The 23509-nt window shown below is 43.5% G+C and overlaps 1 protein-coding gene across 7 annotated transcripts in view; it reads left to right on the plus strand.

The window, feature by feature from the left end:
- The first annotated feature begins 4220 nt into the window (after positions 1 to 4220).
- CAMSAP2 (calmodulin regulated spectrin associated protein family member 2) overlaps positions 4221 to 23509 on the plus strand; it is a 115011-nt gene continuing 95722 nt past the window's right edge. For all 7 annotated transcript variants that reach the window (XM_055319158.1, XM_055319160.1, XM_055319159.1 and 4 more), the window contains exon 1: positions 4221 to 4445. In XM_055319158.1, coding sequence (XP_055175133.1) covers positions 4307 to 4445 — 139 coding nt within the window. In that variant the 5' untranslated portion in view covers positions 4221 to 4306. The remainder of the gene's footprint in view (positions 4446 to 23509) is intronic.

The raw sequence follows: 23509 nt of genomic DNA on the forward strand, positions 1-23509 counted from the left end.
AGATTTACAGGAGAAAGGAAATAGAGAGAAGGAGAATTATAGTTGTAGGAATAGTGTAACTGTTGCCCAATGGATAGTCTATGCCTGGAGATAAAAAACAAAAAACAAAAAAACCCAAAAAAAAACAGAGAAAGACCTGTGCAGTTGGACAAGCTGGCCCAAAGAATCACTGGGTTTTGTTTTTGTTTTTACTGAAGTCAGATATCTCAAGAAGGTAGTGGAGAGCATTTCTTTCTGACAGTGGTATTCTACAGAGATTTCCAATTTTTAAAAGAGATCATTCTGCAGGTACCACAAAGAATACCCTATTAGAGTGTCTGCCTCCCTGAAAATGAATCCTTCTTCTTTGTACTCAGGGTGTTTCTCTGTTAATAATAGCCTCCTACTATGACCCCAAGTTTCACAGCCTCCCTGAAAGTAAAAGCTGCTCTTTGTGTAGGCATTTCTTTCCCCCCTATTCCTAAACACACTCCTCCCAAACTGGGGTCATAGCAATGCCACTGCTACTAAATGCATCACCACTGAATCAAAGGACAAGTCAGAGCAACTGTCTGTTTCCTTTTCTTCCTTATCATGTTTATTTGGGTTGAAATGGTTTTCAATAAAATTCAGCAAGCATTTACCCAGCACCCATTGTGAAGGAAGCACTGTGCTAGGTCACATATGCAACATAAAGTCAATTAGACAGGGTTTCTGGCCTTAGGAATCTTGTCCTGGCTTGCACATTATTGTAGCAACTGGTGAAATGTTTCAGTATCTTTCTTCAACCTGTCCAGGCTATAGGTTTCTCTTAATTTGACTTGTTGTTCTAGAAATTCAGTTGAAGGTGAATGTGAATATATTGGATTTAACTAAAGTCCTGGAAAACACACACACACACACACACACACACACACACACACACCCCTCCTGATCCCTTGGCCTAGATGTTTTCTCTGCACTTTCTTTTTTTTTTTTTTAAATTTTTTTTATTATTTATTTATGATAGTCACAGAGAGAGAGAGAGAGAGAGAGAGAGGCAGAGACACAGGCAGAGGGAGAAGCAGGCTCCATGCTCCGGGAGCCCGATATGGGATTCGATCCCGGGTCTCCAGGATCGCGCCCTGGGCCAAAGGCAGGCGCCAAACCGCTGCGCCACCCAGGGATCCCATGCACTTTCTAACTCTTATAGCACTTACCACTTTTACGTTGTTATTATTATTATTATTATTTACGTTATATCTTATTTAGGTACATGTCAGCCTCCATAATCTAGGGAGGGGAGAGGCGCAGGGAAAGGCGCCTGAGGAGTAGAGCCAGAAGACTTGGGTTTGTTTGTGAAGGCAGACCTAGATATCAATCAACCGTGAAATCTTGGCCATGCAACTTATTATCTATGATCTTTAGTCCTGCATCTAGAATCTAGAATTGCAAGATAAGAATGCCTATTGCACAGACTGGATATGAAAATTAAGGTAGTCATATGAACGTGTCTTGTAAATTACTATCCATAGGTTAATTTTATTGACCCCTATGTGACCCAGCGAAGGGGCCTTGCCTCTGAGGAATATTTTCTTAATATTCATTAAATTATTGAAAAATGACATTAACCACATTGTGGTTTATTCTTCTCACTGATATTCTTTTCCTAGCCCACATTGTTAGCAAGACTTAACTGTAGTGCTCTAGTCGGTTCAGGGTGGAGCAATCTTTTAAAAAAGATTTTATTTACTTATTTGAGAGAGTGAGAATGAGAGGGAGAGAAAGCACAAGTGGGGTGAGGGGCGGGTGCGGGGGGGGGGGGGGAAGCTGACTCCCCACTGAGCAGGGAGCCTGATGTGGGGCTTGATTCCAGGACCCCGGGATCATGACCTGAGTAGAAGGCAGCTGCTTAACCGGCTGAGCTGAGCAGCCCAGGCGCCCGCAGGGTGGAGTAATTGTAGGGATTAAACTGGATCAAAAGGGCCTGCTTGCTGGTGGAGCTGAGTCCAACGCCCTTCCCCTCATACTTCACATGTCTTGCTTCTGTTTTAAGGGCAGGTGATATCAGGGAGACCCTAGTAGTTAAAACTTAGGCTTTGGAGTAAGACCGTCCTAGGTTCAAATCTTGGATCTGCTAGTTTACTAGTTGTGCGATAGAGGGTAGTCAAAAATTTTTTTTCTTAAAGCTTTCTCATCTGAAAGACGAAGATAACACACGATTTTTCAATAATTGAAATTAGGTAATGTTTTAAATGGGAAGTTGCGAGGAATTAGCGAGTCACATTGCCTTAAGTGTTAGCTGCAGTGACATCCATTCTTAGTCCCTAAATGTTAATGGAGTCACTCCGATGGGCTGCGCAGTCAACAGGTCCTGGAGATACACCGTGTAGCCAGTAGGAAAGACACATGATCAGCTGCTGATACAATGTGTCAAATGCTGTGACAGGAATAAGCACAGGGGGCCGGGGGACCCGTACTGGAACCTACGTGACAGCACTGACCGGGATGTGTCAGGTGCTGTCTGGGAACGCTTCTTGGAGGAAGGGATTACTATGCAGGGCTTGCCGGTCGCGTAGGAGTTCGCCAGGTGGACAGAGGGACCACACTGAGCAAGGACACAGAGATTTTGTAGAAAACATGCCCTTTTGGGAAAACAGAGCGGCTCTGACAAAAGGAAGCCACACAGGCTAGCAGACACCAGGTCATGGGGGGTGGCAGGCTGCTGTGTACAAGACTCCGTGCCTTATCTGCAGAAGACGGAGTGGGGGGGCTGCGCCCCGTCACCCGGTGAGAGCGCTTACATGGAGAGCACGGAGTCAAGAAAAGCATGTTGAGGGCAGCCCGGGCGGCTCAGCGGTTTAGCGCCACCTTCATCCCAGGGCGTGACCCTGGAGACCCGGGCTCGAGTCCCACGTCGCGCTCCCTGCATGGAGCCTGCTTCTCCCTCTGCCTGCGTCTCTGTCTCCTCTCTGTATATTCTCATAAACAAATAATAAATCTTAAAAAAAATAAAAAAAAAACAAAAGAAAAGCATGTTGATGTGATGAGATTAATACAGGTTTGGGGTCTTGCAGGTTCCCGGTCCTGGTTATGAAGCCCCAGGCTCAGCTCCATCAATTCGGTTCATGCCATCGAGGGTCCACCGGCGACAACACCCGACCCTTAGGCCCGCTGGGGCTCCCACTCGGGCTCCCGGCCCGTCGGCCTGGCTGCAGGGCGCGTCCCGGGGCGCGCGTGTCCCTAAACGGCGGCTCCCCCCGCGCAGCCGCCGCGTGGCCGGAACACGGGCGCTGCTGCTAGGCCCTGCTGTCCCGTCCCTGCGGTCGCGCAGCACCGTGCAGCAGCAGCAGCAAGAGCAGCCGCCGGGGACGCGGAGGACGTCCGCCCGGGCGAGCGCGGCCCAGCTGCGATCCGGGATCCGGGATCCGGGATCCGGGACCCGGGCGCGGGGCGGCGCGGGGCGGGGCGGGGCGGCGCGGGGCGGGGCGGGGCGGCGCGGGGCGGGGCGCGGAGCGAGGCTGCGCATGCTCAGAGCGCCGGGCGGCGGGACGGGAGCGGGCGGGGGCGCCGGCCGGAGCGGCGCCGGGGCGCATGCGCAGTGCCCGCGTCGGCTCCCTCCAGCCAGTGCGGCAGCCGGAAAACCGCAGCGGCGGCGGCGGCGGCGGCGGCGGCCTGGGAGCGGGCGAGCCGGGCGGCCGCGGGGGGAGCGCAGCCGGGCGGCGCGGCGCGGAGCGGAGCGTCCGCGGCGGGGAAGGCCCGGGCGGCGGCGGCGGCGGCGGCGGCGGCGGCGGCGGGAGGACGCGGCGCCGCGCGGGGAGCGCCGAGGAGGGGCCGCGGGGCCGCGGGGGGCTTGACGTTTCCCGGCGCGGCGGGTCCGTGCGTCCGTCCGCCCGCCCGGGGCCTGCGGGGGTGTCCGCGCTCCGGGGGCAGGCGGGCGCGGGGGCGCGGGGGCGCGGGGCCCGCGATGGCGGGGCGGCCCCGCACCCGGTGATCGCCGCAGCCCGCGCTCCCCGCTCGCGATCCGGGCCCTTGCAGCCCCCTCCCCCGAGCCCGGGGACCAGCCGGAGACAAAGGACGCGGCCTCGCGCGGACGGACGGGCCGACCCACGGACGGACGCCGCGGTCCTATGCGCCGGGGCGGCGGGCGCGGGGGTGCGGGCGGGCTGGCGGCGCGCACGGCTGGGCTGCTCCTCCCCGAGGCCGCGCGGCCGGGCCTCGCCCCGGCGCCGATGCTCTGAGCCGCTCCCGCGGCGGGGCCGCAGCATGTGAGGCCGGGAGCCCGCGCCCCGCGCCCGCGCCCCGCACCCCGCGCCCCGCGCCCGCGCCCCGAGAGCCGCCGCGAGACATGGGGGACGCCGCGGACCCCCGGGAGCCCAAGAGGACGTTCATCGTGCCGGCCATCAAGCCCTTCGACCACTACGACTTCTCCAGGGCCAAGGTCGCCTGCAATCTGGCCTGGCTGGTGGCCAAGGCCTTCGGGACAGGTGAGCGCTGCCTCCCCGTCCTCCCCCTCCTCCTCCCCTCCCTCCTCCCCTCCATCCTCCCCCTCCTCTTCACCCTCCTCCCCTCCCTCCTCCTCCCTCTCCTCCCCTCCCTCCTCCTCTCCATCCTCCCCCTTCTCTTCACCCTCCTCCCCTCCCTCGTCCCTCTCCTCCCCCTCCCTCCTCCTCCCCCCTCCTCTTCGTCCTCCCCTTCTCTTCTCCCTCCTCCCCCTCCCCCTCCCCTTCTCCCTCTCCTCCCCCTCCTCCTTCCTCCCTCGTCCTCCCCATCCTCCTCCTCCCCTTTCTCCCCATCCTCCTCCTCCCCTTTCTCCCCCTCCCCCTCCTCCCCCTCCTCCCTATTCTCCTCCTCCCCTCCCCCTTCCTTCCCCTTCTCCCCCTTCCCCCTCCTCCTCTCTTTCCTCCCCCCCTCCTCCCCCTCCTCTTCCTCGCACAGGTTCCAGGAGGGGATGGGGATGGGGGTACTGGGAGGACCAGAGAGAAAGGAGGAATAGAGCAGCTTCTGCCTCCATCGGGCGCCCTGGCACGGTCAGCCCGGACTCACCCTGTCATCGGGCAGGCGACGTATCTTGTTGTGTGCAGCGAAGCGGTTGGGGCGTGTTTCTACACTGGGTGGTTTTATTTGGGGGGGGCGGGGCGGGGGGTGTTTCCGTCGCGCTGCCGCCTGCACCCCCACCCCCACCCCGGGCCACAATTGTGATCACACCACCGAGAAACTGGCGTCGGTTTCCGTGTCCCTGGGAGGGGGCGGGCGGCGCATCCTGTACCGTGAGGATCCCGATCCCGACCGCGCGGCCACGGCTGCTGCGAGCCCCCCCCGCCCCCCCAGAGGCGGCCCCGTGCGGGGGCAGCGGGGGTCTCCGCCGCGCCCCCGAGGCCTGCGTCCCCCGGCCCTGCTGCGCTCCAGGCCCTGGGGAACCGGTTATTTGAAACCGATATTCTAGCTTGCGGATGGGGATGCTGCTTTCATCTGTTACCGGTGAGACCTATTCCTCTTGCCAAACGTTATTTTGGCTTCATCAATTAAGAGGAACACACGCTGCCTACTAGGGGATTTTTTTTTTTTCCTTTTCTAATAGAGGAGTGTTTTGGAGGGCATGTGGTGTTGACACCGATTGTACAGTGCAGTAGGCAATTAAGCATTCTCCCCGTTACCCAGTCTGTGCAGAATAACAGGAAAAGGACCTCCTGTTGTAATTCCTTAGCTGTTGCTGTAGGAGCCCATGTGGCAGAGTCCTGAAAAAATGCGAGCGCTTTTCCTGGGAGGATGCTCGTGAAAGGAAGTTTTGTCTGATAACTTTAAGCATCGTTTTGTAAGATTTCTGTGCCCCGGTTAAGACATTTTAGGTGTGTCAGATATCTGTTGAAAAGTATCTTAGTATTTGCAGACTTTTCTGCAGATGTTAAATGTAAGGTGTTAGGGTTTTTTTGTTTGTTTGTTTTTTGTTTTGTTTCTGTCGGAGGACAATGGCTTACTTCCACTTTGAAGACTGTGAAAATAGGGGAGTTAATGGTTTAATTGGCTCTTCCTGAAGATCACCCATAACTGAGTATTTTCAGAGCTGCACACGTTAACTAGCAAATGAATCTCGGTGTTTGGAAAATTATTGAGTTAGTTTGAGGGAAACTTTAATGCGATTTTATGTTCATGACAACTTTTGCTTTAAAAAACTCTTGTACTTGGTTATTGAAGTAGATGTTAAGGTTTTAAAACGGTTTGAGGAGTAGGTATAATCAAAACTTACTTTGAAATAGTTCTTAAAGATTTATTTGGAAGTGAACGTATGGAGTTGACACATAGAAGGAAACGCAGAGTGTCAGTGTATTTTCGTTTCTGGCACCACGGATATCAGCAGTGAGAATAATAGATGTGTTTTGGTTTTACCGTAAGCGGCATGCTGAAGCTAATATCCATCTGGAGAAGAAATAAAAGCTATTTAGGTATTTAGAAAAGGTAGAGGGAAATTTACATAATGACCTACGTGGAAAAGCAATGTGGACAAAATGGAAGGAAGAGGGAGCAACAAAAATACTTTCTTTCCTCCCAAAACTGAGAGGAGGCTTATAGCACAGGATGTCAAAATGTTGCCCTTGATTCACAAAGGCTACTATCCAGAAAATGGCCTACTTTCTGGATGTATGTCAGGCAAGTTTGCCAGATTCTGGACCGCTTGACAAACACATACTGAACACCTTTGAAGAAAAGAAGTGGAAGAAATCTAATATCAATGAAATCCATCCTCTGCCAGGCACTGTGTTAGATGCTTTGCGCTAGATTGTATATTAGAGTGATGTAGGTGGTTTGTTCCCCATTTTCTCCAGTGCACAGAGAGGTTAAACAGCTTTCCTAGTATCACGCTTTTAGTAAGAGTAGAGATAAGTTTTCATTTGACTGACTCAAGGGTATGGCATTGGTGGAGGCAGGGCATACCTGCTGTGTACTCCGTACTTTAAATACACTGCTTCATTTATTCCAACAGCAACCCTCGAGGTAGATACTGTTCTCATTTTGCAGATGAGGGAACAGGTTCAAGAGCTTTTAATTTGTTTGAGATGAAACATCTGGCAAGTGGTGGCTTCCACACGCTGGCTCAGGTCTTTCTGACTCTGAAGTCTTTGCTCGTTACACCACTCTGCGGAGTGTGAAAAATGTGCACATAGTACATATTACAAGTCTTTCTTTCTTTTTCTTTCTTTCTTTCTTTCTTTCTTTCTTTCTTTCTTTCTTTCTTTCTTTCTTTCTTTCTTTCATCTATCTATCTATCTATCTATCTATATTTTAAAGAGTGGGCAGATCTAAACACACTCAGATGGTTTAGATGAATATTGTTGGTACTTGGTTACATTTGCCTTGGCACCAATTGGAACAGATAAAAAGATGATACTCAAAATATAGTGAGAACCAAACTTAGAAGACCTTGAGAGGGTGACTTAGTAACAGAATTTAATACATTGAGAATGTTATGTCTGTACATTTTATTTATTCTTTAATCAACCACCGTTCAAGGGTTGTTCACTCCACATTTATATGGACCGACTAGAGAAAAAGTAAAGTTTCATTTCTTTTGATAGAAATATTTTTCATTTGCTGCAAACACTTAAAACAGTAAGTATTAATAGACAACATATTTCAAAGGTATTACCTAATGGTATTCAAAACATTAGCCCAACTTTAAGTTGTGATTTACTAAAACCACTTTTTTTTTTAAAAGAAAGATTTGTTTAGGGGTGCCAGGTGGCTCAGTTGGTTGAGCATCTGCCTTTGGCTCAGATCATGATCTTTTTTTGTTTGTTTGTTTAAAGATTTTATTTATTTATTCATCACACACACACACACACACACACACACACACACACACACAGAGGCAGAGACACAGGCAGAGAGAGAAGTAGGCTCCATACAGGGAGGTGGAGGTGGGACTCGATCCTGGGAGTCCAGGATCATGCTCTGGGCCGAAGGCGGATGGATGCTCAACTGCTGAGCCACTCAGGTGTCCCTCAGATCATGATCTTGAGGACCTGGGATTGCCTCTAGCATCAGGCTCCCACTGAGCCAGGAGCCTGCCTCTCCCTTTCCCTCTCCTCTGCCTTCTCTCCCCTGCTCATGCTCTGTCTTGGTCTCTCTCAAATGAATACATAAAATATTAAAAAAAAAGAATTATATATGTATTTGAGAGAGTCAGTGTGTGCAGCAGGGGGAGGGGCAAAGGGAGAGGGAGAAAGAGAATCCCAAGCAGACTCCCTGCTCAGTGTAGGGCTCCACAAAGGGCTCCATATCAGGACCCTGAGATCATGACCTGAGCTGAAATCAGGAGTTGGAAGCCCAACTGACTGAGCCACCCAGCCACCCCAATAAAGTTACTTCTTTAACAATGATATACAGGGTCTTCAGGTATTTAGTTTTTTTCTATGAGAAACTTTCAAACTTTTTGATATGTTAAAAAGTAGTCAATTTTAGAATCTTATGTTGTTGGAAAAGTCATTTAAAATGATAGCTGTAAAAAAAAGTAAAATAAAATTATAGCTATAGGGGTGCCTGAGTGGATCAGTCGACTGGGCTTCTGACTCCTGATTTCAGCTCAGGTTATGATCTCAGGGCCGGGGATTGAGTCCTTCGCACCTGCACCTCGGGCTCCCAGCTCAGCAGGCAGTCTGCTTGTTTCCCTCTTCCTCTGTTCCTCCCCCTGCTTGCAGTGTCTCATTCTTTCTCCGTCTTTCTCTTAAATAAATAAATCTTAAAGTAATAAAATGATAGCTAGAAATCGATGATGGGCATAGAATGAAGTTATTGAACCATATAAAAAAATAAATAAAGCACTAGTATTGTAATACCTAGAAAGCAGATGGAGTATTTTACTTCATTGGAAGTCCTATGTCGGAAGCTTTGAGTCATATTCTTTTCATTACACTAAAAATACTCCAAATAGCCCAAATCTTAATTGTTTGTTTATTTATTTTAAAGATTTTATTTATTTATTTATGAGAGACACAGGCAGAGGGAGAAGCAGGCTCCAGGCAGGGAGCCTGACGTGGGACTCGATCCCAGGTCTCCAGGATCAGGCCCTGGGCTGAAGGCAGTGTCCAGGCTGCCCTTTAATAGTTTATTTTGTGGAAGAATGCAGATACAGTTTAGATCAAATGGAGAATAAGTTTGTTTAGATGAATTTAATAAACAGATGCTCATTAGTTGAAGCAAATTGCAAAAGAGGAAGTTAAGCTGTGCTGTCTCTACTGTATTTGAACAGCTTAACCCATTTCGGCAGTGGTATTGCTGAGTTTGCTTTCAGTGTTCTGCTCTTTTAAATCTTTTAGGGAAAATGGTGGGTATAAAACTCTTTATGAAATTCTTGAATTTGGAGTTCTTAACATGGAATGTAAGGCCCCCTTCCTAGCCTTAATACATCATTTCAACGTTATCAACTATTACTCTCTTTTTTAAAACCATTCTCCTTTTCATATACCATTTAGTTTAGTGACATAAAATTGTTCACAATTACAAACACACCTTTGTTTGTCTTTGCTTTGTATGTCTGAACACATTTTGCTGTCAGAACCCTGTGGAAGATCTGACTCAGGTGTATATGAGGGTTGTGATGACAGTAGGTAAAAAAAAAAAAAATAATAGCAGAGATGCCAGTTTGGGAAGTTATTGCAGGAGTTCAGGCAGGTAGCAAGAAAGCTTATGGTAGAGTGGAAATGATACTAAAGCTGCTAATATTAAGTGCTTGCTGTGTATCAAGTACTTTGTATGTTTTATTATTTTAATTCTCATGACAGCCTAAGAGATGGAAACTATTAATCATTCCAGTTTTACTGGTGGGGAAAATAAAGCTCAGAGGTTTAGGAACTCATCCAAAGGCACTCAGTTTATGGAGCTGGAATCTGAACTTCAGTCTGTTCTTTTAACCACTGTACTATTGAGTAGAAGTGAAATTAATGAAAAAGAGGCAAAAGATAGGAAAAAAATTGCAAAGTTATAATCTTGAGTATTTCTAAGTGACTGAGTTTGGGGCCCATGGGAAATGGTTGAAATAAAAAGTTAATATACAAAAGGATGAGGTCATCTGAGGTTTTAATGAGAGGTTGCCTGAGCTTTTGAGACTTAGAGGCTGGGAGGATGAATCTCTGTGCCATTGGCAGAGATGGAGAAAGCAGCACGATGTAATGGGAAATCCGCTTTGTTTTTGAAAAAAGCCTTATGCATGATGTTTTGGCCAAATATCTTGAGAAATCAAATGAAGTAGGTAGCTAAAAATATATGTATGGAGTATGAATGGGAAGTTGAGGCTGGAAATAATTTCAGAGTCTTCTGTGCCTAAAATGTAACTGAAATTTTGGAGTAGATGTGAGGGTGACAGAATTTAGGGTAGTGAACACTTACAATGTTTTGGGGGGTGGGCACTGGGGAAAAGAGGCAGAATTAAAGCAGTCAAGAGAGTTAGGAAGAGAATTAAGAAAGTGTAATAAGACTGAGGCCCTGGAAGGAAAAACTTCAAGGGAGTAGTCTTATTAACAGTGTCAAATGCTATGGTTTTTATTTATTTTTTTAAATTTTATTTTATTATCTTTTTTAAAAGATTTTGTTTATTTATTTGAAAGAGAGAGAACTTGCATAAAAGCGGGGGTAGGGGGGAGCAGCAGGCAGAGGAAGAGTCAGAGGGAGAAGCAGACTCCCCGCTGAGCAGGGACCTGGATGCGGGGCTCCATCCCAGGACCCTGGGATCATGACCTGGGCTGAAGGCAGATGCTTAACCAACTGAGCACCAGGCGCCCCCTTAAGATTTATTTTTTTAAGTAATCTCCATACCCAACGTGGGGTCAAACCCACAACCCCAAGATCAAGAGTTGCATGCTTTACTGATTGAGCCAGCCAGGGACCCCTACAGGTTTTTAGACCATGCTGTTCTTCTAAGAGTTTATGTTCTAGTAAAGGAGATGTGATACATGTATAACTATAGTAGAGTCAGCAAATACATCAGGGCCATGTAACTAGAACAGTGACATGCAGAGGGAGGAATAGCAGAGGCGGGGAGAGGACACTCAGCCTCAGGGAACTGTGAAGGAAGACCTCTGAAGTGGAGGTGGCAGTGAGTTGACCCTGAAGGGAGTCAGGCTGAATGGAAAGTAGGCATTGTAGGTGGAAGAGATAGTCCATGTGCGGGCATGGAGTTTGGAAACCAAGGTAGTGTTAGTGAAACAACATAGACCAGTAGGATTAGAAGAGGTTTATGTAATGAAATAGTGGGAGATCCAGCTTGAAAGGTAAATTGGAGCAGAATTGTTTGAAGAGCCAGGTTAAGGAATTTGGCATTTGTTTTGTAGATAAATTATTGTAAGTGTGTTGTATTAAAAAAATATGACAAATTTCTTGAACACATACTTTGTGCTAAGTACAATTTTGAATATTTTATACTTTTTTTTTTTTAATTTTGAGGACAATTCTATGAAGTAGATACCATTTTATTTCTTCCACTATAACTGTAAGGCAAGGTCTCCCAACCACAGAACTATCCACTGGCTAATTCTTTGTTGTGGAGGCCTGCCCTATGCAGTGTAGGATTTTAGCAGCATCCTTGTCCTACTCGCTAGTTGACGGTAGTGTTCTCCACCCTCTCTACCACTCCAGCGGTGATGACCAAATATGTCTCCAGACTTTGCCTGTGTCTCCCGGGGGGGGGGGGGCAAAGTAACCCCAGCTTGAGAACCATTGCTATAAAGATAATAAGATACACCTGTAATTTAAAAAGGGTTTTTGTACATTAAAGCCAAAATTAATTGTAAGAAATCTTCATTTCAGAAGTATTCGAATGGAGGGTAAGAATTTAGGAAATGAGGTAGTTTGCCCTTTTTGTTAATGAGGAAATGAAGGGGTTCAATAACTTGCCTTTATCATCCAGCTTATAAGTGGTGGAACCAAAATTGGAGTATAAGTCTTTATGATAGTAAAATTTGTATTTTAACCTTTATGTTATATGCTTTCCATAGTTCATTACAATTTTATACTATAGTCCTGAAAGTGAAGGCATAATGAATGAAAACCTTTCAAATATAAGTCTAAAATTTGTTTTGCAGAATTTAAAAGTATATTTAATCTTCCTCATATTTGATAAATTAGTACAGGGATAGAAAATATATTTAGTGGGAAGCCTGGGTCGCTCAGTGGTTGAGTGTCTGCCTTTGGCTCAGGGCACTATCCTGGGGTCCCGGGATCGAGTCCCACATCAGGCACCCCATAGGGAGCCTGCTTCTCCCTCTGCCTATGTCTCTGCGTCTCTCTCTGTGTCTCTCATGAATAAATAAATAAATAAATAAATAAAATCTTTTTTTAAAAAAAGGAAAAAATAAATTTAGCATTAGTATGTCATTTCAGAGTCTCCTCCCACTCCCAGTGAATCTAGTTTTCCATGTAGACTAATTTACAGACCCTTTTCTATTGGTAAATTACAAATAATATATAAATATTTCACATTTATTAGTAGTGACAGGCTTGGTGCTTTAGCCAAGATTACAGTTTTTTATTTATGACATTTAGCACTTTCCATCATATGCTTTGCACAGTTCTTCCTTTTCTTTTTTTTTTAATAAATTAATTTTTATTGGTGTTCAGTTTACCAACATACAGAATAACACCCAGTGCTCATCCCGTCAAGTGTCCCCCTCAGTGCCCGTCACCCATTCACCCCCACCCCCCGCCCTCCTCCCCCTCCACCACCCCTAGTTCATTTCCCAGAGTTAGAAGTCTTTATGCTCTGTCTCCCTTTCTGATATTTCCCACACTTCCTTTTCTTCTTAAACATTGACTCTATCAACATAATATTTTAAGTTAACGGCCTATACAGTAGTATCTTTCTGGTTCTACTATCACTTACTCCCTTTTTTCCCTGGGGCATTTCACTGAAGTACTCTTCGTTCCCCTACTTTCTGAATAGTCATGATAATAAGCATTTGTATACTGCTTTGAGTTGTTTAGGCGAAAAATAAATCGCCAAGTGTTAGAATTTATCAGTCTCACACTGAGGCTACCTTTAGATACCCTGTTTCCCACTGTAGAATCAGATTATGTATCTTATAATTTCAAATAGTTCTTTTTGTTAGAAATATTTTTCACTGCATATTAGACAAAATGAAATAGAGGCTAGGCATATGGCAATAGGGAAGCCATTGAGCTCTTTATGTGTACTTACAGCTGTACTCTGCTGTATTATGCCTGGTAATGTTTATGAAGTATCTCTATCCTATTGAGATAAAGAAATGGAATTTCAGTTAATGGAAATAAGTGTTCATCACCCCCCTCCCCCATATTTCACAGACATAGGCTCCTGGGTATGTATGTGTATGATCTTTTAAAAAGCTTTTTTTGGGGATCCCTGGGTGGCGCAGCGGTTTGGCGCCTGCCTTTGGCCCAGGGCGCGATCCTGGAGACCCGGGATCGAATCCCACGTCGGGCTCCCGGTGCATGGAGCCTGCTTCTCCCTCTGCCTGTGTCTCTGCCTCTCTCTCTCTCTCTCTGTATGACTATCGTAAATAAATAAAAAAAATAAAAATAAAAAGCTTTTTTTTTTTTTAAGTTTTCTTTATTTATTCATGAGAGACACAGAAACACAGGCAGAGGGAGAAGCAAGCTCCTTACAGGGAGCCCGATGTGGGACTCGATCCTGGATCCCGGGATCATGCCCTGAGCCGAAGGCAGAAGCCCAACCGCTGAACCACCCAGGCATCCCTAAAAAGCTATTTTGAATGTGCTCACCCCTTCAACACCATTTTCTGTTTCTAAAATGGGAGTTGCATGCATATTCTAAGTACTTTAGGCTCTTGGAATAAAAGACATTTGATGAAACTTTGGAAATATTTTAAAAGACATTTGTCCTGGGGATCCCTGGGTGGCGCAGCGGTTTGGCGCCTGCCTTTGGCCCAGGGCGCGATCCTGGGGACCCGGGATCGAATCCTGCGTCGGGCTTCCGGTGCATGGAGCCTGCTTCTCCCTCTGCCTGTGTCTCTGCCTCTCTCTCTCTCTGTGACTATCATAAAAAAAAAAAAAAAAAAGACATTTGTCCTCAGCAACTCTAAGTTTCAAAGTACAGTTGACCCTTGGACAGTGTGAATTTCAACTGCACAGATCCACTTTTACACGGATTTTTTTTTTCAATAAATATATTGGAAAATTTTTTTGAGGTTTATGACAATTTGAAAAAACTTGTATATGAACCACATAGCCTAGAAATGCTAAAGAAGTTAAGAAAAGTTAGGTGTTGTGAGAATAAAGTATTTTAATAAATATAACATGCAAAATGTGTTATCGGTTGTTTATGTTACCAGTAAGGCTTAATATTAGTAGTTAGGTTTTTAGGGAGTCAGAAGTTACATGCAGAATTTTTGACTGCATGGAAGTTGGCACTCCTGCTAATAACCTCCTGGGTTGTTTGAGAGTCAACTGTAGATGGTTTCATTTTTTTCTACTGGCATTTTCTACAACTCTCAAATTTCTCTTTTTCAGCCATCTTCTGGTTTACCTTCTCTTTTTTTGATGACATTCAAATAAAGGGGTTGCTGACTGTTAATTTTTCTCTAATTCATAGTTTTGTAGAACTTTGTAATGTAAAAGATTTTTGCGACAGCAGAAATACTGCCTTTTTTTTGCCACCTCCATTTTTTTTAAATAGATGCTAGAGATTGTGATTATAAGATCTTGAAGGTTTACTTTTTGACACACAAATGTTTTTTTGTAGGTGAGACAGATACAGATTGAAAACTCAAAAGGTATGTAAGGGTAGATCTAGTGAAAAGTCTCCTTTCCATCTGGACCCAGAGCCACTTGTTTTAAGCCAGGTGACATCATTGGAAGTGTTTTTTAAAAGATCTTTTGGAGTACATTAAAAATGATTAAATGGGGGAGGGGCACCTGGGTGGTTCACTCGGTTAAGTGTCTACCTCTTGATTTTGGCTCAGGTCATGATCTCAGGGTCATGAGCCTGCTTACCATTCTCTTTTTCTCGGCCCCTTACCCCCAAGTTCTCTCTCTTTAAAAAAACAAATTAAAAAGGTACATTTTATGTTATGTGTATTTGACCACATTTAAAAAAAGGATTTCTTGGAAGTAGAAAATGAATTGGGGGAGACCACAAGTTACAAAGGGAGAAATAATTAGGAAGTTATAGTCCAGATGGGAGATGATGACCGCTTGAATTTGGATGATAGCAGTGGATTTGGAAAGAAGTGGATGAATGCAAAAGATAAAACTTGGATTGATTGGATATGTGGAAGCAAAGATGAGATTGTGTTGAGTATATTAAGATTGCTTCTGTTTACTGAGAAAGGGAACAATGGTAGAGAGCCTGGTTGTTGAGTAAGAACAGTGAGGCATATCCAAAATGGTGGTGTGTGTGTTGAGCCCTTAAAAATTTGCATGTAGAATTTAGAAGATCTCTGGGATGAGACACATAAGTGGTTATAAAAAGAGTAACTGCCAGTCACTTTGAGGGACAGTACAGAGGAGAGGGAAGGGGACCCAAGACAGCAGAGCCAGCAAAGGAGCCAGGCATAGGGTAGCCAGAGAGGACGGAAGCAAGACCGGCAAGTGTGGAATCTCAAGCATAGAGAAGAGAACATTGAGATGGAGGAGAATGAGGTGCAGCTGAGACAGATGATGAAATTATTGATGACTTGGCTGAGAACATGTTGAGGGGAATGTAGAAGCAGGACTATGACCAGAGTAGGTTGAAAGTTCATGGGAGATTGTGTGAGAATATCTTCACTTGTAGTGATAGAAAATCCATCTCAAATTGGCTTATAGTACAGAGGATTTATTGGCTTACATTATTGAAAAAGTTTTGAGGTAGAAGGAGCTTTTACTCTTACTTGATCAAGGATCCAGTTCGATTTCTTCGTGATTCCTTGGCTATGCCCTTCTTCGTGAATTTTATTCTCCTGCTGTCTTCTCTCATGGAAGCAAATGGCTGTAGTAGTTCCAGGCCTCACTCCGTGCATCACAGTATTGAGAGCTCCTTCTAATCACTGAATGAAAGTTCTGTACTCTTCTCCTTTTTCTTTGAAAAGAGAAAAGTCATGTGATTTTAGAAAATATCAAATATGAGAAAAGCCATTTGATTTTAGAAAGTATCAAATATGTGCAATGACAGTGAACTTTCATGTACTCTGCACCCAACCTCCATGACCATCATCTCATAGCCCAATCTCGATTTATTAGTTACACTGATTTTTTCTGGCCACGCTGATTATTTGAAGCAAATCCCAGACATTGTATCATTTCATCTATAAATATATTAATATGTATCTCCAGAAGTCAGGAATTCTGTTTTTAAACATAACCATGGTACTGCCATCATCACAGCACTGTCATACCTATCTGTATCATCAGTATTAGGATTTCTCTGATTGTCTCATAAATCTTTGTTTTTATTTCTTTATTTTTATTTATTATCAGTTCATTTGTTCCAGTCAGTATTCAGATAAGGGTCATATTCTGTAATTGGTTGATATATCTCTTTAAGTTTTTTTAATATGTAAGGCTACTCCTACATCGCATTTTATCTTGCTTGCACTTATTTATTGGAGGAACCGGAGTATTTGTCCTTTAAAATTTCCTGCAGTCTGGGTCTCCATGGCAAAACAGGTTTATAAATAGGCAGTTAGATCTAGAGACTTATATAGATTCAAATTTATTTATTTATTGGCATACTTAACAGGTGGTGTGTATTTCTGTCAGGAGGCACTTAATATCTCAGTTATCTCTCTATCATGATTTCATTTATTAGCTGGAAAACTCCTTTAAAAAGAAACTTGTCTTTGTAAGGATATGGTTACCCTTTGTGGGAAACTACCTTAATGAATGGTAGCCTCTAAGTATGGTACCAGGCAAACTACTACAGAGGTCACAGAGAAGAAAGGCTCACAGACCAAATTAAAATGCTTAAATCATAAGGTTTGTTAAATCAATTTACAGTGAGAAGCAAGGAGAAAGAGATGAGGTAAGTTAACACATTTCAGATAGAGTGCAAGCAGGGAGAAAGAACCATGCTCCCCGAATCCTGCAATATACAGTGTTTATATGTCCATCTCTTTCTGCTACATTAGCCTTCCCTAATGATGATGGTTGCTCACAAGGACCGGGGCTGAAGTTTGAACAAGGAGGCCCATAGTGACGCATAGGCCAGTGATACACACTTGCTCTATCAGGGAGACCCAGGGAACAGGCCTGTCACAGCTGTAGCTTACCAGTAAGCCTGATGAATAGCCATGGGTTTTGTGTTACTTGGTCAGAGGACAAATAGGCCAGAATGGATGTCACCAGTGGGTGACCAAATTAAAGACATTCAGATATTAAGTATTCATGTATATTTAGTGTTCATTGCCTCTTGTTTAGTCTCATGCATATTCAATACATCATGAATAGTTAGTGCTTTATATATATTTGGTGTATATCATGAATATTTAATGCCTAGATACCTCATGAATATTAGGTATCTTTTGGAGGGTTTTTTAATCCCTTTTATGTTAACATATATGTTACTAACCACTCATCTTTATTTAACACATTCTTTGAATTCTGTGTTTTATCTATACTCTCACATGTATTTTACAAACCAGAAACTTATTCTTTTATAATAAAATTGAATAGTCTAGAAAATAAAAGTCCATTACACTGAGGTACAGGGAAGGAAGGATAAATGCTATGTTCTTCCCTTCATTGGGGGGGGAACTGCACCATACTGAGTGGATCACAGGCCCCCAAGAAGTTGAAAGGGTAAAGAATGAGGAGAAAGAACATTCTGAATAGAGACCAGAATGTACAAAGGCAAAGGTTCTGCATTGGGAGGGTGTATGATTGTTAGGAACTGAATGTGGCTAGCAGGGATGCCTAATACAAGGTGGGTAGGGACAGGATCATTTCTTCCTTCTAAGGTCCCAGGGAGGATTTTAATCCTTAAAGGCACTGAAAGTCATTGAAAACTCTAGGGTTTCACGGTGGTGTGTGACATGATCAAACATGCTTATGGAAAATAAGCAGGTTCTGCCTGTAGTAGAGAAATAGGGACAAGAGTGGATGTGTGAAGATGATTAGGGGTAAACGAAGCAATTCACGTGAGAATTCACCCATAGTTTGGACCTGGGAGATGTGAGTTGAGACTGTGAGAAGGGGATGGATTTTATCTGGGAGTTGAGGGGGAGGGTGGCATTAATGATGATGCCTAGGTTTCTGGCTTGTGCTACTTGATGGATGGTGGTGTCTTTCCTCAATGTGGGGAATGCCAGAAGATGATCAGATTTGGGAGAAAAGACTGACTTGGAGCATTTTTAGGTTTCATAACTTTAGTATAATTTCAAACATACAAGAATAGTACAAAGAACTCCCTAGTACCCTTTAGCCAGATTTACCAATTGTTAACATTTTGTCCCATTTATCGTTTTCTTTCCCACTCTCCCATACAAAAATGTTCTTTTTTTTTTTTTTAAAGATTTTATTTATTTCTTCATAGACACAGAGGGAAAAGCAGGCTCCATGCAAGGAGCCTGATGTGGGACTCGATCCTGGGTCTCCAGGATCACACCCCAGGCTGCAGGCGGCACCAAACTGCTGCGCCACCGGTGCTGCCCCAAACATGTTTGTATACATACATACGTGTATACATAATATTTTTTGAACTGTTTGAGATTATATGAGACACATTGTATTCCCTACCCCTGAATACTTCAGTCTATCCCCTAAAATGATTGGTTTCTTATATATAAAATCTCAGTAAAATGATTAAAAATCAGGAAACTTAACTTTTATATATTATTATCTAATTCATAGTCCTAATTCAAATTTGCCAATTATCTTAATATCATTATTGCTAATTTTTTTTTTCTCATTCCAAGATCCAGTACAGTATCAATGCACTTCAGTTAGTTGACTTGTCTCTTTAGTCTCCTTTAACCTGGAATAGTTCTTTGGTCTGTCTTTGTCTTTCATGATGTTGACACTTTTAAAGATTGAGACCCTGAGCTGCATGCTGAGCTGGGCCGTAAGCCCCTTCCCTGGGCATTGTCTTAGTTCTTGCCAACCCTCCATTACCCTCTGGTACAGACAGCCAGTTCTCTGCAGGGGCTGACTGGGCTGCCTCCCCTCTTGTGTTCTTATACCCTGATCTGGGTATAAGATCCCTTATTGTGGGTCCTTATTTTGCAGCTGTCCCCTCTGCCTTTGGTCTGAATGACTGGGATGATGATGAGATCCTAGCATGGGTGCTGGTGCTGGCAGTGTCCCAACAAAATACCCAGATACTATGAAGACAGACAAAGTACACAGAGACCTCCCTGCTCCCAACAAGAATTGATGGAGATCCAGACGCTAGAGACCGTTTCCCATCCTATTCCACCTGCCATCTTCTTTGGTTTTCTTTTTTCTTGTCCTTTTCCCTTCTTTTTCTTCTCTTCCTTGGCTGACCCACCCCTGCACCTCTCACCACTGCTGCCATCACCACCTGTCTTTCCACGAACAGATAGACCCTGTTGTTGCCCCCTTATATAGCTCCATCCCTGCATTGCACAGGGGACTTGGGCAAGAGTGCCTGGGAGGCACCCAGAGGCAAACCAGTTGGCATCTGGGCAGCCCCAAAGGAGAGATGTTTAGCCAGAGGGAATTTCCTTACTCTCTCTTCTTGCTAAGATTGAAAAACTTGACATCCTCCCTAATGTATAATAATGCCAGAGAGGTAGGTGCAGCAGAGGGAGAGGAAAGAAACCGGGAATTAATTTTCTCCGTACCCCATAAGGTATGAGCCTGCAGTGTTGATTTTTTTCTTTATAAAATTTTTGTCTTATAATAGACCAGTTATTTTATAGAATGTCCATTTGGAATTGTCTAAAGTGTCTTCGTGATTAAAGTTACACAAATCTGGGAGAACTACCCCAGAAGAGAAGTTAAAGCCTCCGTAAATCGTATCAGGAGACACATAATGTTCGTTTTGGTATTGGTAATGTTCGCTTTGATCACTTGGCTAAAGTGGAATCTGCCTTGTTTCTGCACCATAAAATTATTATTCCATTTTAAATTAATTTATGGAGAGATAAATTGAAATATTCTGTTTATCAAACTTTTACCCAAAATTTTAACATACGATAGTGATTCTTGCTTAAGTCATTTGTTACCATTATTACTATCATTTTTTTTCACCATTTATTAATTGCTGTTCTACATCAAGAAGAAGGGTTTTCTTCTTTCTCATTGGCTTATTTTTTCATTTATATCAGGATGGACTTGTTGATTCTTTTTTTTTTCCCGATGGGTTACAATCCTTTATTATTATTATATATTTTGATGTTCATATTGTACCAGATTTGGCCAGTGGGATCTCCTTTCATTCTATGTCTTTCTGAATGGCCCCATCATTTATTGGCCTTTTCTTTCTTTTTGGCACGTGTGCACATACCCTCCCCGCCAAATACATACAGATACATTCTTAGCTCATCTTGTACTTTGTCTTCTCCAGCTCTGGAAATAGCCGTTTCTTTCCTTTTAGTGAGAAACCAAGATATAGGTGCTAGGCTATTGCTGCTGGGGATTCAGAGACAGAGCTACAAAACACACACATATGTATATATAACATAAAGTACATCTATTTCTTTCTCTGTATATAGACAGATATAAAACACCATGTGTTTATACTGACACTTTGCATTTTAGTCCAACACTGCCGAGTTCGTTCTAGTCTTTCTAGTTCATTTCTAGTCCCTTCCTCTATTTATAACTGCCCTCGTTAGTAAGAAACTTGGCACCCATTTTGAATTTGGGGTTTCTTTGTGACATCCCAGTGAAGAGTTGAGTAGGCTAGCTGGCTTCTAAGGAGCTGGGGCTCAGAAGAGGTGCTTTAGTCTCACAGGGTAGTGGGAGGATTGGAGGAGGCAATTTAAGCTCAGGAATGCTGAACAGCATTTAACACATCCTTTGGTAAGTGGAAGGGTAGAGGGAGTTCACTTTTAATTGGCATCTCATTTGAAGGCAAAGCTCTGTGTTTAGGTACTTTACATTCTTTTAGTAAACATTTGAGTGTCTGCTGTGTTCCAGGTACTGTTCTGGGTGCTAGTGACCCAGGAATGAGAAGTGTCCTGCTCTCCTTGAGGTTACATTGTAATGGGGAGAGGCAGAAATAAACATAGATATTATAGGATAGTAATAACTGTTATATAGAGAATTAAAATAGGATGATTGATTGGGTAGTCAGGAAAGGTATTATCTGAGGAGGTGACATTTAGCTGAGATCTGAATGGAATGAGCTGTCCGTGTAAGGTTAGAGCGAGGAATGTGAGAAGCAGAAGAGCTAGTGCACAAGCCAAAAGTCACAAACTAGACGTGCTGTAGCAGCAGAAAGACTTGGGTGTCTGGAGCATAATGGGCCATTGGGGGAGAGGAGAGAGAGGAGGAGAAGGAGGAGATTGAGGCACATCTGCAGAATATGGAGAAACTTAAACTCAGAAATTAATTATTGCGTTCAAAAATCCCATAGCAGGTAACTGGTAAAATTCAGACTCATCTTTTTAAATCCAAAGCCTATACGTTCCCAATGCCCGAATTCCCCCACTATACCATGCTGCTTCCTAATGGTAGTGAAAGTAGGTTAACTGAAAAGAGGTTTGGTTTTGAGGGTTTTACTTCTTTGCAGAAGTGAAGTGACCTAGGAGATAACTCTAAAGTTTTTTAAGACAGATACAAGGAGTAAGTTATAATCATTAGCACAGAATCTGGGAGTTGAGGGGAGGTTTAAAATATTAGGACAAGGCTAATGACTACTATTTTTTTTAAAGTAACATTTTTATTTGTTTATCAGATATGTGTTGAGTGCTTACCATGTACTAGGCATTAAGATATGTTCTGGGGATTTATATCCTAAAGAAGATAAAGGACATGGACCTTGCCCTCTGGTCATGTGGAAAGGTGCATCTTTGTCAAAAGTGGATTTTAAAAATTTTTTCCATTTTTTTATAAGTAAAAAATGACATAACTTTCTCTGATACTGGTACTATTTTTTTCATGTTATTTACCATATTTATGTTTGGTTAATTTCGAGTTCAAGATCTATGTTTTCTTTTTTTTATTTTTATTTTTTTATTTATTTATGATAGTCACAGAGAGAGATAGAGAGAGAGAGGCAGAGACACAGGCAGAGGAAGAAGCAGGCTCCATGCACCGGGAGCCCGACGTGGGATTCGATCCCGGGTCTCCAGGATCGTGCCCTGGGCCAAAGGCAGGCGCCAAACGGCTGCGCCACCCAGGGATCCCCCTATGTTTTATTTTCATTTGGAGTTTTTGCAACTCATTAGTTCTCTCAGTAATTGTTTTAGAGAAATTTTTTTTTTAGATTTGGAAAATAAGGCAATGTTTTCGTGGCTGAGCGTGGTGATATTTCTAAAATGCATTCCCCTCTTACCTCTCTACCCTTCATTGTTTTAAAGAAATCAGTATCCTTGCTGGCGTATGTGTGCAACTAGTAACCCATCTTTATAGAAAATTGCCTTGAGCAATTCTTTACTCGTACTACTGTCTGCTCCCTTAACTTGTACTTCAAGCACTTCAGGTGATTGTTAATTTCAAAACTTAGATCTAGTTAGGATTTATAATAACGTGATTAAGGTAGGTCTGCTTAAGTCCTGGTACACAAGAAAAACTTGTCTCTTATCCTTTGCAATTCTAGGAGTGGTGTTTCACTCATCCATTCCTTATGCATTAATTTTTTTCCTTTTGTGTTCTGGAGGTGAAGGAGAGGGTAAAACCTCTTATCTTTGATTGTTTTCTAAAATGCCTTTTCAGTTCATTTGTTTCCCAATATGATGCAATTTCAAACAAAATAGTTTTGTATAGTTGGCAAAATGAAGTCTTAAGAATGTTCAGATCTTGAAGACTTGTTTTTGAAACCTATTTTATAATACTCAACATGCAATCTTGTATTCTTTTAGAGAGTGGGAAAACGTGTTTTTGGCATTTTTGGGGATCATATTTGTGAAACATTCTTTGGCTTGCTATGGGCCCTTTCCCTTTTCCTTGCGTTAGGATCTTTTAAAAACTTGCTCTTTTATAACTTAAGTTTGTGGGCATGCCATAATAAAATGGAAATAGCCCCTCAGCTGCATGTCTTCTACCTTCTAGCCTAATAATTTTGGCAAACCATTGTTACTTTTTAAGCTATTAGCTAGATGGTTGAGAGTTAGGACTCTGCATTTATTAGCTGTGTGTCCTTGGCAAGATAACCATTCTTGGGTTCCTTATCTGTAAAATGGGGACAAGGGAATTGTTAGTATTAAATGACAGAAGGCATGTTTAGGACAGTGTCTTGATACATAAAAGTCCTTAGTATTAGTATATTCTTAATATATATTTGCATATTGTCTGATTTGCCACTTTCACCAAGTTATAAAAATCATTGTGAGAATGGATGTAAAGGCAGTAAATGAATATTAGGTAGATATCCAGGTGCAGTGGAGAATGTTGTAATCCTGATAATTAGCAGTCACTTTTCTTTGCATAGCTTATGTTTGGATACCAAGTCACCTATATT

The sequence above is a fragment of the Nyctereutes procyonoides genome, unplaced genomic scaffold (genome assembly GCF_905146905.1).
Source record: "Nyctereutes procyonoides isolate TBG_1078 unplaced genomic scaffold, NYPRO_anot_genome, whole genome shotgun sequence".
NCBI lineage: Eukaryota > Metazoa > Chordata > Mammalia > Carnivora > Canidae > Nyctereutes > Nyctereutes procyonoides.